The sequence below is a fragment of the Xenopus tropicalis genome, chromosome 3 (assembly GCF_000004195.4).
Source record: "Xenopus tropicalis strain Nigerian chromosome 3, UCB_Xtro_10.0, whole genome shotgun sequence".
NCBI classification, from domain to species: Eukaryota; Metazoa; Chordata; class Amphibia; order Anura; family Pipidae; genus Xenopus; species Xenopus tropicalis.
Window position 1 is genome coordinate 85,752,523 of NC_030679.2, and position 17,951 is coordinate 85,770,473.

At 37.5% G+C, this 17,951-nt stretch overlaps 1 protein-coding gene across 2 annotated transcripts in view; it reads right to left on the minus strand.

Moving 5' to 3' along the window:
- plxna4 (plexin A4) overlaps positions 1-17,951 on the minus strand; it is a 423,718-nt gene that overhangs the window by 331,393 nt on the left and 74,374 nt on the right. For both annotated transcript variants that reach the window (XM_002931848.5, XM_031899073.1), the window contains exon 3: positions 16,813-16,995. In XM_002931848.5, coding sequence (XP_002931894.3) covers positions 16,813-16,995 — 183 coding nt within the window. The remainder of the gene's footprint in view (positions 1-16,812; positions 16,996-17,951) is intronic.

Below are 17,951 nucleotides of genomic sequence, written 5' to 3' on the forward strand. Positions count from 1 at the left end.
CCAAGAACGTTCCTTACAATACCTGGGTGCCAGAGCGGGAGTTGTAAAATAGTAATAAGCAGTGTCAGCACTCACAGGGTTTCATGATAATATCCAAAAGGAGACACATTGATAGATGCAAATACTGGTGAGTTTTATTGTTCCTACGTTTCGGTTCCCCACTGGAACCTTCGTCAGGGAAAGATCCTTGAGAAAGGTCCTAACAAGGACCGAAACGTTGGTTTTAACAATATATCTGCAATAAAAAATTTTTTGATGAAACACTGAAGGGTGTGCTGGCCACAGATGATTATTTTCTATGCATACATAATTTTGGCTAAGCACCCCGCAGAATATTGAGCCTTGGAGTGCGGACACCATTTGGATTGATATATATATATATATATATATATATATATATATATAGGAACTCGAACAGACGGGCCGCTCCACACAGGACTTAAGCACATTAAAGAGATTTATTAACGAATTATAACAAAAGACTGACGTTTCGGCTGTATCGTGAGTGCCCTACCCATGAATGCTGTATATTATATACACACACATACATACACACCACTCCCACACCACATTGTAAATATGCCCTTGTCATATTTCCATAGGAAAACCACTATTATATATAGATAGGTGGAAAACATATATCCTATGCAGTTATTTCTTTAAAAAGGCATTGCTAGCTCAGTTTCAGGGTTAAACATCTATATTAAAACAAAAATGTTTGCTGATCGGTGCAGAAGACAAAGTTTGATGGAGCTTAGGATAATGTGGCAGATGTGAGATTTGGCACTAATATCTAGCACAGACATCCTTCAAAAATGTGTTATTCCCAAAGGCTCTATCTAGGGAGCATGTAACATCGAGTCACTTCTGCAGAGCTCATATTCTGTGCTTTAAAGTGAAGCATGAGTTTGTGTTTAGTTTATGTTAATTCAGACCCCTATAAACATCCTGCTTCAGGAATGGATCTGTTTTGTTGTGGGATTGCGCAAGCGACAGCAGATTCCACCCGTGCTGCTCAAGTGCCAGTATTGCGGTCACTTTGCTCCTTTCTGAGAAACACAGATGCCTCTAAATGCTAAGATGCTGCAGACTGGGACGCCGTAACTGGTTTTAACTGATTTTAGTAATCTATCACCCAGTTAGTTAATAAAAGTTTCATCCTTTTCCAGCAGAGAATGCGGACCGGCAGGAATATAAACAAAGCAAATATGTCCCATTTTGCTGGAAAATTTGTGCAACAAATTAAAGTGAATTGGCCTTTTTTCACTGCAACTTTTCTGTGCAGAATACATTGGTGTCTATGGGCGTTTCTGTGGGAATTTTCACAGCAAACTTTTGCTCTTGTTCCGTTTTTTTTAAAGATTCGGGAAAAAATGTGTATTTCACTGCAAATCATACCAAGTAAAAAAAAAAAAAAAATTACTGATCGCTAGGAGCAAGTGCTACACGGACAAGCAGAAATGAATAGAGTTAAAATGTTGCTAACCCTGCACTCCTTATTAAGAAGGACCTGATACCAAATTCCCGGTGCATACTGGGTTAGCTATGATAATATATATTTTAGATTGCAGGGCACAGAATGTGTCAGTTTTCTTATAGTGTGAAGGGCAGAACGTAGGCAGCCTTTGGCCTGTCAGTGCAGCACTGCTATCCATTCATAGTTAGCTCTGCGGCTCCCCAGGGGCCCTCCTGGTGTGGAGGTTGCTGAGTATATATTTCATGCTGTCATAAATAGCATCTTTGATGTTTGTTCATGGTGAGCCTGGCAGGCACCTCACATCATAAGGAGCACTTACACTGGGCAACCTTTCAACCCTCATTAGGATTATTTTATTGGTGGGTGAATGCTGACTCCTTTTGTGCCAGAATACAACAGCAATGAGAAAGCACAATGAATAATTTCAGCTTCTCTGTAAACCAGAGTCATGCTTTGGTGTGATACAAAAGTGGAATTCATGGGCATCCATAACAACAGCAGTGAAACACTGAAACTTGTTAGTAGAAGGAGCTAACCAGATGACAATTTCAGTCATTGTTTCCATCTGCTCCTCAATTAAAAAATTAAATCAAATGTACAGCCATGCAGTAAAACGTTAACTGAAGGGGAGAGGCTGCACCATTTGTTCCAAAGAGATAATCTGGTTGTCGTTAACAAATATTTGCTTTTTTCTTTTTCATGCAGCTGTTTTGTTCCAGAATTCGCACTTTTCCCAACAAAGTGGCTTTTACATGGGGACAGAAGTCGTAACAATTAGAATATGTGGGGTACCCCTTTCCTTCAGTTTGTTCCCGTGTCAGAGATATGAGGACACAAATAATGGCATTTACTATTTTTATAATGAATTATGCATAATGTTGGAAATTTCCAAAATTATCCCAAGTGCATGTTATTCATTTAAACTTCTAAATGTCTATAGAATCCCCTCTTGTTATTTTCTCTATTTGCTTAAATATCCTTTTCTGCTCTGGCGTGTAGTGAAGGTGGAAAGTGTTTTGACTTTTTGGGCAGACAACGTGTAATTATAATTCCTGAGTCCAAAAAAAATGTTTCACCTCTTAGCTACGTAGAGATGAACAGTATGAAATGCAGGGAAGTAGTGAGTGGCATTAACAAAACACGCATCCCTTAAATGGCAACATGTAATAGAAGCCTGAAATGAAGCGTTCCTTGTATTACCATTCATTTACATATGTATTCATTCTCAGCTTTCCAAAAAGCCTCTCGGGGGAAAAATAAAGTGTTTGAAATATAAGTGTAAAAATATAGAAAACTCTTAAACTGAAGAATTTACCAAGTTAATTCAACACTAAATGCCTTACAGGTAATTTAGAAGAGAACTAAGTAATAGAGGTAAACTGACTAAGCTTGTGATGCATAAACCATGAAAGTGGTATGAAACACAGAACAGCAAAGGGAAAAAAGCTGTCACAAGATAGGCCTAACAACAGCAGATAATATTTAGCTAGGATGCCATTTTCAAGACATTGGCATTACAATTATTTCTGAACAAAAAGTTTAAACAATTTCCATTGTAAGCATGGTTATATTTCATATTTACAATCATATCAAATAAAAGACACTCTTTTGCAGAGCAGTAACCCATAGAAACCAAGATATTTTTGTTTTAACAGGTGACCAGTAAATGATACCTGCTGATTGGTTGCAATGGGTTAGAACCTTTATTAAATAACCCCATTAGTCTTACAATAATGATTCTTTCCTGTTATAAGCCATTTTGTTGTACAGTTAGGATACTGGGGAACAAGGTTTTTTTTTAATAAACATCAAACATAACTATATTGTATGGAGCCCAACATGGGACCTGAAATTGTACACTTTCAAGTACCCCTGAACTTTTGCAGCATCTGTCTCATTTGGCAATTTTGGTATCAGTGACATGACAATATAATCTCACCAATCTGGATTATGGGACAAAAGAATGGAAAACAGATGTGTTTGTCCTTTTCTATAGCAGCACCAACTCAGAGAATAAGGTTTGAATTGCTACAATAGTTTCACACCTTTGATTCTCTTTTCCTACATAGCAAATCTGTCTCGTGCAAAGAGAATACTCAAAATGTTCATGTAGTAGAAGCTACAGTGTAACAACAACACTGGCAAATAATAATTTCATTGTTCTCATATTTCCATTACATGGAAAGCAGAGATCTCCCAAGATTAATCAAGATCAATCAGAATTTACAGCAGGTTTTGTGGAACTAAAACCAGTAATGATCCTGAACACATCTCTTCCCACAATGCACAGGGTCTGGATTCCAATGCACATATCCTATCTGTTCATTAATGCTTTTCAGGCATTAATAAACAACAGTTCCCAGCTTCTGGGGCTTCAAGGTAATGCTGGACAAATACAGTTCAACAACAGAGTAGGTGTTGTAGGTTACTAGTACCTGGTGTGTGTGTGATGTTAGATAAACTAATTATTACCATTCCTGCTCTGCTTCTGTCCATTTAGGTATTTAGAGGTTAAACTCACTGAGCTGAAAGGAACCATTATTCATGCTACATTTCCCATACACTGTGTTTGATATGCACAATTAAAAATTATGCCACAGATTATATCCTTTTCAAACAGAGCAAAAGGGGCACCACTGAATCCGTATCCTTTTCATTAAGCCAAAAAGGGTTCTTAAGCCTACAGTGTTACAATAAAGTATCCACTTGAAGCCGCTGATTCAGTCTACCCATGGTACATTGTACACTCAAGCTATATTTCTGCTGTAAGTGCTCGATATTTTTTTTATGACCATCATAATGCACAAAAAAGCTTGTTGAGATATACAATGGAGACTAGAAGGTTAAAATATGGCTAAGATAAACCTTTCTAACTATGTGTTAAAGACTTTACAACAGGTGGCAGTAGCACTGAAGTGGCTACATTTGGTGACAAAGAAACATTTTTTCCATCAAATGTAATTCACTGGTAACAGCTCATAACAGCTTATTTCCCTATTCCCTATTAGATCTCTGGGAGATCCAGAATTAAGTTTGCATATTTAAACAATTACAGACCTTACAGTCAACCTAAAGTGATTGTATTGATAAAATATCTTATGGCTTATGGTATAATGTTCACAACAAGCAAAACATTGTGGACCAGGTGTGGAACTAGTAAATGCCCTAAATTTGGTAGAAACAAACATTTAGCAAACCCAGTTTCATGCTTGCCCATTTCTAGAAACCACCAGTTCTCCCTTACATCTCTAGATGTATATTAGTACTTAATTAGATCTGGAAACAATAATGAGGGGGGCAATGTAAAAATGTAAGGTCTGCACTAGAGTAGTACATATAAGCCAGGCAGCAGGTATTGTTTTGCTGTTTGATAGGAAAGATCTGATTACTTGACCCTGAGAAAATGTTGCACCTATCATTATATAACATCATCATTCTTTGCTATTTCTGGAACTAGTGCATTAAATGACCACTACTATTTCATTGAAATATCCTATGCCCAGTTTGTACATTCTCATGGTTTTTTATATCATTACGTTACATTCTTTCATTTTACTAGAAAAACTGGTTGCATTCAGCAAAATTTCCTTGTTATGTCAGAAGAACAAAAAAGCAGAACTTTGCCCAATTATGCCATTTGAGTTGTTGGCCACAGACTGAACCCACATCCTGATGCATACAGTACTTACCAATTAAAAATTAAAATTTTGCATTAAAAGGGGTAACCCCTGATCTGCCTGAGTACTCCCCACATCAATCTAAATTGATTTTAAAATTGTGGTCTTTTTTGGATAAACACTGCCTTTTTGTGGGGTCCCAGTTAGGGACAGATCTCACTTACTGTAACACTTATACAGTGTTACTGAAATGTGTTGAGTGCAGAATAAGTCTTTCACATCTAATGTCTTTCAACATACTGTGATCTACCATCCAAAGATAATATCACAGACAACAAACATAGCACTAGGGCAATTGATTGAATGTCTGGAGCTTCTTGGAGTCTTTACCATAGAACTAATCCCTGCCCTGCTGCATCCATGCCTTGCCCATCAATATGACAGCAGAAGCAAACACAAAGAGATTTGCACATCGCTAGGTCACAGCTATAATTAGATTTCATCTGAAAGGTGCAAAAAATTAATATAGAGAGATTTTTGTTGGCCTTTTCTGTAACCTCTCAGGAGAATGCCTGAATTTCTCATTAGCTAAAGTTCAGCTGCACAGAGTCAGAAACTCCAAAAAACAAAATATAATGGTGCTGATATGATGTCTTAAACAGCAGCTTGTCAGAAAGGTGACAAGGGCAGAACCAATGATCACTTTGGCTGGGGGACATTATGTTGGAGCTATTTGCTTTAGTATATACAGCTTACAAATATCTTTTAATTACTGTATGTAAAACTCTGCACTATGTCTATATTTTATTAATATGGCTAAAAATTAGATGGATGGCTGAACAAAAATGATAGATAGATGGATAGATGATAGATAGATAGATAGATGATAGATAGATAGATAGATAGATAGATGATAGATAGGATAATCCTTCAGCAGGATGCCAATGAAAAAAACCTGTCAGCAAATATTAACTCCATGAATTTTTGGAATATTTGAATTTTCAAGGTTTCATTTACCACAAATATTGCATATTTAAAACTGCCTATTACCACATGGTATCTTTTTTTTGCAGTTGCAAACACAAGAAAAGGTCAGAAAGCAAAGCAGAAGTGACATCTAATCCATGAAACCTATCTAATAAGGTGATAGGTCCTCCCTTTCCCACATCCTACAGAATGTCTGGTGTCTGAAGCCATTCCCCCAAAGTCATTTGAACTGTCTAAGGGTATCTAACAGGTAGCCATTTTCTCCTCCAATAAATGCATTGGCATAACCTGAATTTAGAAGTTAAGAAGTGATAGCCTTGCATAGAATCACTTTCCATCATTTTGTAAAAAATCCAGAATAGTGCAGAGACAAACATGTAAACCCATATCTAAAGAGATGTGTATAATGACAACTATATGATACTGTCTCTCACAAAACCATACAATTTTGTTTGGATGGGGGGGGGGGGGGGGTTAAAATGAAAACAATGCATGAATTTATTAAATATATTAAATACATACTCTTTTCATTTTGATAACAAAAAGTTCCTTTTCGCATTATGTGGGATAAATATAAAATGAATTTCCCTTTCATTGCCAACAGTAGTTGTCTTCTATTCTACAAGATACTTTTCTGATTAAACAATTTTCATTTATATCATTATATGCAGTACAACAATAGCATGTATACTGATGGTCTATTACAATCTAACTATGCTTGCAGGGTCACACTGGGTCACCGGGAGAAAACTTGGTGGCCCAGACCTGATCCCCACACGGTGCTCTGCCAAGCCACAGGTCTCCCTTCCCCAACACGCTGAAGGTAAGTTTTATTTACCCACGCTCAGGGGTGGGGGTTCAGGGGGGTGTGAAGGCCAAGGCAGTGGCCAATTTGGGAGGTGCAGTGGCCCCTGAGGCAGTAGCACCAGTGGGCTTCCAGCCCCCAGTCCAACCCTGTATGCTTTTGCCATAAAGCAAATTCCCTGATATTAAGTCATTTTTGTTATCAGCAGATGAACCCTCCTGTAACTTCATACATTCACTGATTGTTGTCGATTGTCATTTGCAAACACCCTTACACAGTATTTATAGTATTTTATAATTATTCTTTATTTGTGTACAGATATGCATTGTAGAAATGGCCATTACATGAATAAAAAATTTACCAACAAATTTCAAGAATAAGATCTTATTTTAAGGAACTGCTAGTATATATACACAATATGTGTAGTATTTGGCATGAAATCAATGGACTCCTAGAGTGAACTTGCAAGAAATGTTGGGTATTTTTAGCCTCACTGAGGCTGACACAGTTTCCTTTACTCCATATGGAATTAAATACCTATTTTAAATGATTTCCATATTATACATACTAGCTTCTAGAGTGGCTTGGTTATTTTATGTGCGCCTGAAAAAAAGATGATCATGTTGTACTGTGAGAGCTCATTGCCATAGCCTGGGCTCTCTTCCAAAACAATCACCTTTTATATGTCACTGCAATACTCTGTCAAAGAAAAAACTTGGATGGTTGGGTGCATAATCTATCACAATAGGGAAATACGGGTCAGCATGCAGGGTCATTTTAGTTTTGAATTGCATGTATACACTTTTGTTTGTAATGCTTTAACAAATCCTCCACCGAAATGTTAATGGTTTGTGATATTTTGATGTCACTTGTACTCTGGTAAGCAGAAACTTGCTGCTAATATCTACAGTAATTTGGTGGTTAGGGAATCCTGGGGTTATTTATAAAGCTCAATTTATTTAATTTACAGTAATATGTGGTAAGCAAATAATATACTAGCTTAACAACCAACCAACATTATAGTAGTATTACTGTAGGAACATGCAGCGACAAATGCAAGACAGGAATGTTGCCCATCGTCCTATTCCAAAGGTTAATGTGGGCAGAAAAAGTGGATCAGGGCTTTCAAAGGGGGATAGATATTTCCAGTCATGCTGATTCATGCTGAAGCACAACTGCATAAACCTTCATGCTGGAGTATAAGAATATCTCTTGGTTTCCTGGACTCTGTTAGACTGCAAAAGTAATAGAATACCAAGTAGTTTGACCAACACTTTGCTGTAGCAAGGACTTGGAAACAACTAAATGCAAGGTTCCTGAGTCCTGTTCATCACCCTATAGACTCCCTATAGGGAGATTTGTTCCCCACAGTATGTCTACACTATGTTATGCATGTTACGTAATGCACCAGTGAAACATTTTGGGGAGATAATTTGTCTGTGGCAGTGCAAATTTATTGCAGACGACTAATCTCCCCATGTGCTATCAAGTGTTTCAGAAGCTCAGGTTCTGGGTCATGGGGCGGTTCCAACAATTGGGTAGGTGTCACACTTCATTTTAGAGAGGAGTCTGTGTGGAAACTGTAGAATTATTTTTAATCTACATATGCAAAAAAAGATCTATGCAGTCATAACGTGGGATGCAATTAATTTTGTGATGCATACAGAACAATACCTAATTTCCTTAGCTAGGTTATCTGAACATCATATTATAGATACATCACCAGTACAGAACTCATTAGGAATATGGCAAAGTTGATAATGATTTAGAAACAAAATAGATTAAAAGAAAAGTAGTGAAATGAGACAAAGTCAACAATAAGCCAAGGATAAACAGATCAGTGGATAAAGAAGCACAGAAAGCATTGGGGCACTGGTGTATTATCTCTGCCTTTGTATTATTCCAGCTCACTGATAAGTATGAAGTTTAATCAAATATGTTAATGATAGTCTGCTGGGAAAAAAAAACAGAATCTACTTAACAGACATGTCAAATGAAATGATATATTGTACATTTGATTTTTTTTTTAGGCAATTTTTTTTTCATTTTAAACAATATTTAACATTACCATATCAGTTTGGCTGGGGAAACAAGGTCCAAACCCATATCTGTTTCCCAAACCCAATCTAGGAAAACAGATCTAGCATTCTGTAATAAAAGGTACTGTATGTTAGCAAGTTCATTTAAAAAATACATATACTAGAAGGCTGCCACATTTTTTAATTTGTAGAACTAATTCCAAATAAAACAATGGCATTTTTTTCATTCTAACTAAATTGGGGTAAAAAAAATGTGCAATGCATGATCCATTTTTATAATATACATGGACAGCATGGGTTCGATACTCTGCCATTCTGTAAGCCCTACAGACAGCATGCACTCAGAAGTGTAAGCATTTTGGGAGAACTGCATTGCCGCAGCTGCTACCTTCACTCAGAGGATCAGAAGAAGTGTTTGACAGCTAAATTGGATCACTTTGTCATCATTTGAAACCAGGAGCTGCAGAAAAGCTAAATTGATTATCTGAAAAAGAAACAATTGCTATAGATGTATCCTTGGCAGTGCATACTCGGCTAGACAAGCCTGGAAACTTCACAGCTAGAAAAGCCGACTGCAGGACAGCACAATCAATATTCTATATATTCTTTAACATGGCAATATGGCAACGTTTTGTATATTAACAAAAGTTGATCTGTTTTTGTATTGTTTGGTTTATAGCCCTGGGAGTGCAGTTCATTTTTAAACAAGCATATATCTTGCCAGCACCTTCGCAAATACTCTTTGCTTTTGAGATGATGATAGATAGATAGACAGACAGACATAGATAGATGATAGATTTATATATTGACAAGTGAGTCCTTAGGGCTCTGGCACACGGGGAGACTAGTCGCCCACGAAAAAACTCCCTGGTCGTGGGCGACTAATCTCCTTGAAATGCCATCCCACCGGCGAGAATGTAAAACGCTGGTGGGATGGCATACGCGGCGCCGCAATTTCCCCGAAATCGTGGAAGTTTCCTCTCAAGGCAACTTCCGCGATTTTGGGGAAATTGCGGCGCTGCATATGCCATCCCACTGGCAATTAACATTCTTGCCGGTGGGATGGCATTTCGGGGAGATTAGTCGCCCGCGGCACGGGAGATTTGTCGCGGGCGACTTATCTCCCTGTGTGCCAGAGCCCTTAATGTGTCATCACAAGATAATAGTCATTGATACAAAAGGGGATGTAGTTTAAATGAGAGGGTTGAGATGCTTTGTGCTTGGCTTGACGTAACGGAAGAGGAGATGGAATCAGTGTCAGACTGGCCCTGTCAGGACTCAGGGAGAAAGCCTAGAGCTGTTGGGCACAAATAGGCCAGGGCAAGTTCAATTATTCAATTATGTTATTTCTATTATACCACTTGTTTGGCATGCCCAAAACACTTGCTAGGTATCAGATATGTTCGAAAGTCATAAGTGCTTGGGAAAGGATTTTTGTACTAAACTAGTTTATATGCAGAGCAACTCACATCTTTGAATATAGTCCCTAAAATCTTATTCATCTGCCACCATGGTGCATTAAATAAGAGCAAAAGAAACAAAAATCATTTTGTACATCCATTAAAGGTATCCCTTTGAAGATCAATTAATGTAATCTACCATCAAAGAGCTCAGAAGGGAATCAACATGTCCTTGCATCCACACAGTGACCTTCGCTGTTTTCTATAAAACAATACTTGAAACAGTGTTTTTAATAACATACAATATGCACCTAAGGGGAAAATTCATTTGACTTATAAGCACAGCTACTCATCAATTCTTTCAAAAAAAAAGTTTTTATATATACAATGTACAAAAGTACAAAGTCATACAATATTTTGTAGCCCCTAACAACAATATGTGGGAGGACTACTTATACAAAAACGCTGGTTTTGGTACAATGTTGTATGTACAGCAGAGAAAACATTGCACAAAATTGTTGTAAATGTAGCTTTAAATAATGCAAAAAAAAACTTCCCTTAAGAAGCACTCTCCATTCCCCCATAGTTTTGCGTTTTTCCCAGCATACCAATAATTTGCTTCAGTGTGCCATATCCACGGACCACCCAAAGTTCTCATTCTAAAATGCAGGCATCACAAATCACCCTCAGTGTGCATGGGCATAAAAGGAAAGGAGTGAATTAGCTGCACATCTTTAATACTTTTCTTGCAAATTGGAGCAGCACAATGGGGAGCAAAATGGCATCTGGCCTTCTGCCTATTGTCAGCCAAATTGCTCAAGTAGAGAATTCCCTATGAACTTGCACTTGCCACCCAGAGTTTTATCTATGACCACAGAGAGAAACCAAAGAGGTACAGAATATAGTGGTGACATTTCAAATCAACGCTGCTGGGACACACACACAACATTACCTATATGATATACCATCACTTCAGTCTAATGAAAAGCATTTCCTGATATCTGAATATGTCACAACTACTTCAGATGTCTGAGATATAGAACTGTAATCTTCAAAATTCCCCATAGTATAAGTTACCAGAAGTTCTGGTCCATAGTCTGCCCAGTCCTAAATTCACCAAATCAACATTCATCTGAAAAAATATTCTGTTATTGTTAAATATTCTCAGGTTTACAAAATTGTGGTGTTCAATTTGCAGACATCACCATAGATAAATGGATATATTAAAAATAATAATGTAATAAAGCTAATATTTATAACTGGAAAGCACAGTTATAGGCTGTCTTCATTTCAGTTTAAGGTGATCTTAGTTATATCACAGCACGTGTGGTGCCATTATGCCTGTAGCGTTGTGTGTTGGCTTAATCAATTCCATTTGTCAAAAGGCAACCATCCCAAGGTTTCTAAAGACAAAACCAGGCTGTGGACTTTAGCCAAGATTCTTAACAAAGAGGTGTGATTTCCAATAAACAGAGAGCTAAGTAGCAACTGCATTAACATATCAGCCTCAGTGCAGTATGGTAGAACAATGCTTTCTATCTCTACCTATTTGTGATCATGTCACTGCTGTTGAAAGGACTGGATTTTGTTCCAATGGCTTGTGACCTTGCTCCATTGTCAACAACCTTTGCATTGTGACTGCCCAGGACTAGAAATGCCTAGAGCAGCGCAGAGTTTTTAGCATGAATCCAGCGTCCTTACTAAACTGCCAGTGCCTGATATAATTAAAATAAAGGCCATATATTAATTTACATTATGTAACAAAGATTAATACTTCAATTCCATCAAGATTCCATAGCCTTTTAGTGAGTACCACTTGATTAGTCAAAGGCGAATCTCAAATTTACATTCTGAATACATGACATCGCAAATTTAAAGCAATCAATGAACACTGTTTTACAACATATGTGCAGAACAGTGAAAGCTTGTGCCCAGACATTGAAGGGGCCCCTTAGGAAGAACATGCGCTTGGTAAAAGCACTAAACACTTAAGCTGGTCATACACGTGGCGATCTAACGATGTTTCGTGCGACCATCGGTCGCACGAAACATCGTCAGATCCGCCACACACAGTCAGGGCTGAAACAGCAGATAAGGAGGTAGAAACAATAGGATTTCTACCTCCTTCTGCCGATTCAGCCCTGACGGCAGATTTTGGTCAGGCGCCTTCTATGGCGCCCGATCAAAATTTTCTAACCTGGCCGATCGGCGAGTCGACCGATATCAACAGCTTCCTGCGATATCGGTCGACTCGCCGACATGCCATACATGCACCGAATATCGTACGAAACGAGGTTTCGTACGATAGTATCGGTGCGTGTATGGCCAGCTTTAAAGTGATACTGACACGAAAAAACTACTTTTCAAAATTAGTGTACATTAAAAGTTCCCTATATAGATCCTGTAGATCATTTTTCACTGATAGGCTTGCTTTTGTTGCTTGAAGTTCCTAAACCTGACTGTTTTGCCAACCTGACTGTCCCTTCTCAAGTTATAGCTTCTAATGCTAACGGACTCCAGTTGCACAAATATGGCAGCCCCCTCATGGAATATGATGGGGGATCAGATATGTGAAAACACCAGGAAAATACTTTTATGGCAAAATTATAAAGCTCATGTAAGGAAAATGATATGACATATTAAAAAAAAGTTTAATTTCTGGTGTCAGTATCTCTTTAATACTTTATACAGTGCTTGTGAGGTTTTCTTACCTCTAAATATGGTCCTTCTTGTAAGGTATGTATAAGAAAGGGCTTGTACTCCAGTTCCAGTATAAGAAACTATAACCAAGAGCCAGAGCTGATCCCATACTAACCAGATATCAGAAAGAGCCTGGAATCAGCATTAAGGTGGCCATACACGAGCAGATCCGCTCGCTTGGCTATGTCGCCAAGCGAGCGGATCTTCCCCCGATATCCCCACCTACGGGTGGGCGATATCGGGGACCATTTAGGTAAAAAAAATAATAATCCGATCGTTTGGCCCTGGGGCCAGACGATCGGATTATGTGGGCGGCAATGGGGCAGTCGGATCGGGGACCGCATCAACGAGCCGATGCGGTCCCCGATCCGACCAGATTTTCTAACCTGGCCGATCGAGATCTGGCCAATTTCAGGCCAGATATCGGTCGGCCAGGCCGCTCTGCTCTCCCCATACACGGGCCGATTAGCTGCCGAATCGGTCCAAGGGACCGATATCGGTAGCTATAGTTGGCCCGTGTATGGCCACCTTTAGTCTAATTGAGACTGGAAGTTGGAAGAGCCAAAGCCCCCAACATACTACACACACTAGAACATACTACATGTGGACCTGAAGTAACCACTTTAATAACTTTTTCTACATATGCAACACTGATTTAACTAGAGGGTTAAATTAAGGTTTAAATTAAGTTTAAATTAAGGATATTGAAAAAACTGAACCTATGTCTTGGCAGTCTCAACCACCTGTTGTCTATCAGCAACTATTCTGGTCTTATCCTTGGATCATCTTTCAAAATCAAAATGCTAATATGTTTTTCTCTCCAGTACAATAGGTATAATTGCACGTGTGTGTTTTTTTTGTTTTTTTGCAAAGAGCTAATATTCCTAGGGCTAGCCCTATGATGGAGGCTGACACATTCAGAGTAATGGATTGGATAAAGCACGTAGGATTATTGATAGTATAGCGGTTTGGATGATATATGTGCTTTTTTTCTACAAAGTACCATACTAGAGACAGAAATCCTATTAATGACAGATGCCTGCAAGTAAACTTGGAATCCAAACAACCTTCCCTGTTTCTGGTATTGAACTCCACTTATAACAGAAAGTATTTTATTAAGCGATAATTTACTTTGGTAATATTCATGAGAGAGGGTTGTTTTGCTTTGCAGATTTACTGTATCTAGCATTCAGGTTAATTTACCCAATAAACAATAGCAAGGCTCCCAAGAAAAACTGTTTAATAAACAACAACCTCTAAGGCTAAGATTTCACTGATACATTTATGTGATATCTCCTCTCTTCAATGGAATGAGAAACAACTAAAAAAAATAAACATTATACACACTTATTAGAAAATCTGTACACTACTGGCCAGATTTTTTCTTTCTTTCAGCATACGACTATGATTTCATTTATTTATCCCTCAAAACATTTTGGGAGTTGGAACTCACTGCTGAAAAAAGTATATGTTCGAGCTCTAGAATGAAAAGCCCTGCCAATCTGGAACAATCCTAACCACCCCACTTACAAAATGTTATTGTCAATTCTTCAGCTATGAGACAATATATGTTACACAAATGGTCTGACTATATATGAATTAGCTCTGCCTCTGCTTTATGGAACACCTAATACAGTGCCAGCTCAGAAGAGAACATTTCAGAGGAAGCACTTCTGCCTATAACATGCAATGTTTTGTCCAAAAAAATTAAGCCTGGCCCTTAACCCGGAAAGCTTTAACGGTTTGCAATTCGCTGTCCTTGCATTTAAGCACAACAGTTGGGCAAAACAATGTTATTAAACAACTATTTCAAGGTAAGAGTTATTGGTAGTCATCTTGGTGGAGCCTAATGATCCGAGAGCTGAGAGTTTTCCTGCAGGCAGAAGAATGTTAATGATCAGAACAAATAGATGATTTATCACAGTGCGCTTAACTGATTTAAAGATATATTGACAATAAAAGTTAAAACTTTTTAAAAAATCTATCATAACATTGTCTTTGTATGCTATTTTTATTTTGCCATAAAAGTATTTGCCCAGTTCTTTTACATTATCCATCAGATCCCCCATGTTTGTCTATGAGGGGGCTGCCATATTTGTGCAGCTAACAGCTAAAGAAGGGACAGCCAGGTTGGCAAACAGAGAGACTTAAGAACGTCAAGTAAAAATTACAGGTCTATCGGCAAAATACCATCAACATGACCTATAGGTAACTTTCGATGTAAATTACTATTTTGAAGAGTAATTTTAAGTGTCAGTCAAACACATTAATTTTCTATGCATGTCAGTAGTTAGCACAGCTCAGCAAAGCACATTCTAAATGAGTAATTCATTGATTAATTACCAATTCTGATCATTGTTAAATCTGAAAGGAACTATTAACACATTCTCAAATCTTTACAGTCTTTAATTAATAAGACTTTTAAATTAACAGTCTGTGGCATCTAAGATTAGATAGATAGATAGATAGATAGATAGATAGATAGATAGATAGATAGATAGATAGATAGATAATCTGGATTATTCCTGCGTTTCTAGAAAAGATTTCTGATATTATTCTAAGTCTTCCCTCAGTAACAGATTTGAATGCCTGGCTTTATTCTAATTGATTGTTACTCTTGTCAAAGCTTTATTTTGATTGATTCCTGCTCTAGTGCTCAGAAGGCAATTATAAAATGGCTGTGCATTCAAGTTGTAGCTGGAGCTCAATGTAGAACAAAGTGATTGATCATTGCTTACACAGTATTCCCTGACCATTCACTGTGCTACTTCTGTTCAAACTGTACTATCACATCAATGCTATGTGAAAAGCCCTACTACTACTTGTTTCCATACAATCAGTGTTACCAGCTCATTAGTCCACCTGCTTTAAATTTTGAAAATATATGTCCTTAAGGAAAAATGGACAATACCATAAAAAGGCAATATCTCTCAAAACCTAAATAGAACATTATGAATTACTGGACAAATGAATTATTTATATAAAAAACATTTTTTAGAATGAATTTGCCATGAATTAACAAAATTAAATGAAGAGCCAGTTTGAAGCTCAGTTCTTAGAACCCCAAATACTGTGCAACCATGCCCATACATCAATGGTTATCTCAGTCTTTTAACTGGAGAAAAGCCACTTAAGCCACAGTGTTATCTTAAATTGTATGTGTGAAATGCTATTGTTAGGCTATTGATCTTGAGGTCTTAATGGAATCTGATGGCTAGAGATAAGCTTGAACCTTATGAACTCCCAAAAGATTTATAGCCCATGGCTATATCTGTACAGCTGTATATTCTATAGGAAAAAATGAAAAATGGATGGGGATTAAAAACATTCACTACTTTTGCAGTGTTGGGGATGCCTCAACAGCATTAGAACAAATGCTGAAAGATCTTGATTAGTGTCAGAAATAAGAATTTCATTTAATCTTTGCAGAGGCCATATTAGAAATAATAACTCCCACAGTTATCATTATTTTTCTGATGGCATGGTCTAATGGTATTTATTCATACAGGATATTAACAAACTTAATGGCCATCACTGGCCATTTTAAGTTGTCCCATCCGCAAACTTCATTAGGCAACTTACAAAAAGTAATGGGGTTATAAAACCATAGGAAGGAGGGTAATAAGATAACTGACAACAATGGAAGTGTAGCAATATATTGCAATATATTTAATTTACATCTTCACAGAATTTTTAGAATGCAAGGTAAAAAGAATGAAAAAAGTTAATTTTGACAAGAATATTCTAAGAACATAAACACAAGAAAACAAAAAATACTGAACCCTACCTTCTTCAGTTTGCCACTCTTGGTCCCCACAAATGCCAGTGAGTGATTCTTGTAGACATAAGCAATCACAGAAGTCATTCTATCTCGGTCTTCTGTAAAGACAGGAAGGCCTCGAACCATTTCTGATACTCCCAGTGGTGCATTCATGTCCAAGCCACAGAAATCATCAGCAATGGTTATGAGCTGTTGGGGAAAAAAAAAAACTAAATATTAAGGCTCTTGCACTACTTAGTGCTAAAAGCATATCACTACTTTAAACACACAGTCGACTAAAAGTATTGTGTAACAACAAATATACTGTACTAATCTGTATGTCATCATCTGAATAAAATGATAAAGTCTTATTGATTTTACTTGTCTATGAGTAGTTGTAAACAATGTAAAATTTCACTGTGTTTAACATTAAGAATGGATCATCTAAAATAATATTTGTCTTATATACAAAATGAGCATGTATATCCATGTGCAAACGAGAAAACCAAGCGTTTTACATAATGAGTCCTACTATAGTTCTGCAAAAGCAACACTGTTTAATATGTGCATTCTAACCACAGTGAAAACAGAAAACATGTCAATTATTCCACAAACGAGTGAGCAGGAGATAGGCTGTTTGTTTACATAAAAAGCTATTTGAAGTTTAATGCTCGCCACACATGAGCCAAGTTCCTAGTTATTCTACTGGTGGTTTCAAAATGATAATCATGGGGTTATGAAGGTAATAAGAGGGGCAAAGTTTGCTACAGGTTTAATTATGTATAGCAACCAGTCAGTAGGTAGTTACTGGTGACCGGTTCAACACCTTACATCGTGCATCTTACTAGTTGCTTTGGGTTACTGCACCTGTGAAAACTTTGTATGTTATTACATATGGTGGTTAGTCTTATATTAATAATATTTAGCCTACATGTGACTGGACAGTTTGCATTGGTAAGATCATGTCCTGAGGGCTGGTATGATTATTAAAGGACATGTAAAGCCTACATTTTACTACCATGTATATATGTTGTGCACATCTCCCCCCCTACCCAAATGGCAGAATTTGTACTGCATACAGTATATCCCCTCAGTTTGCCAGCTCCACATTTTCTTAAAAAAAAAAAAAAAATAGCAGCTTTCACCCAGCCACATGTGCTAAAAAG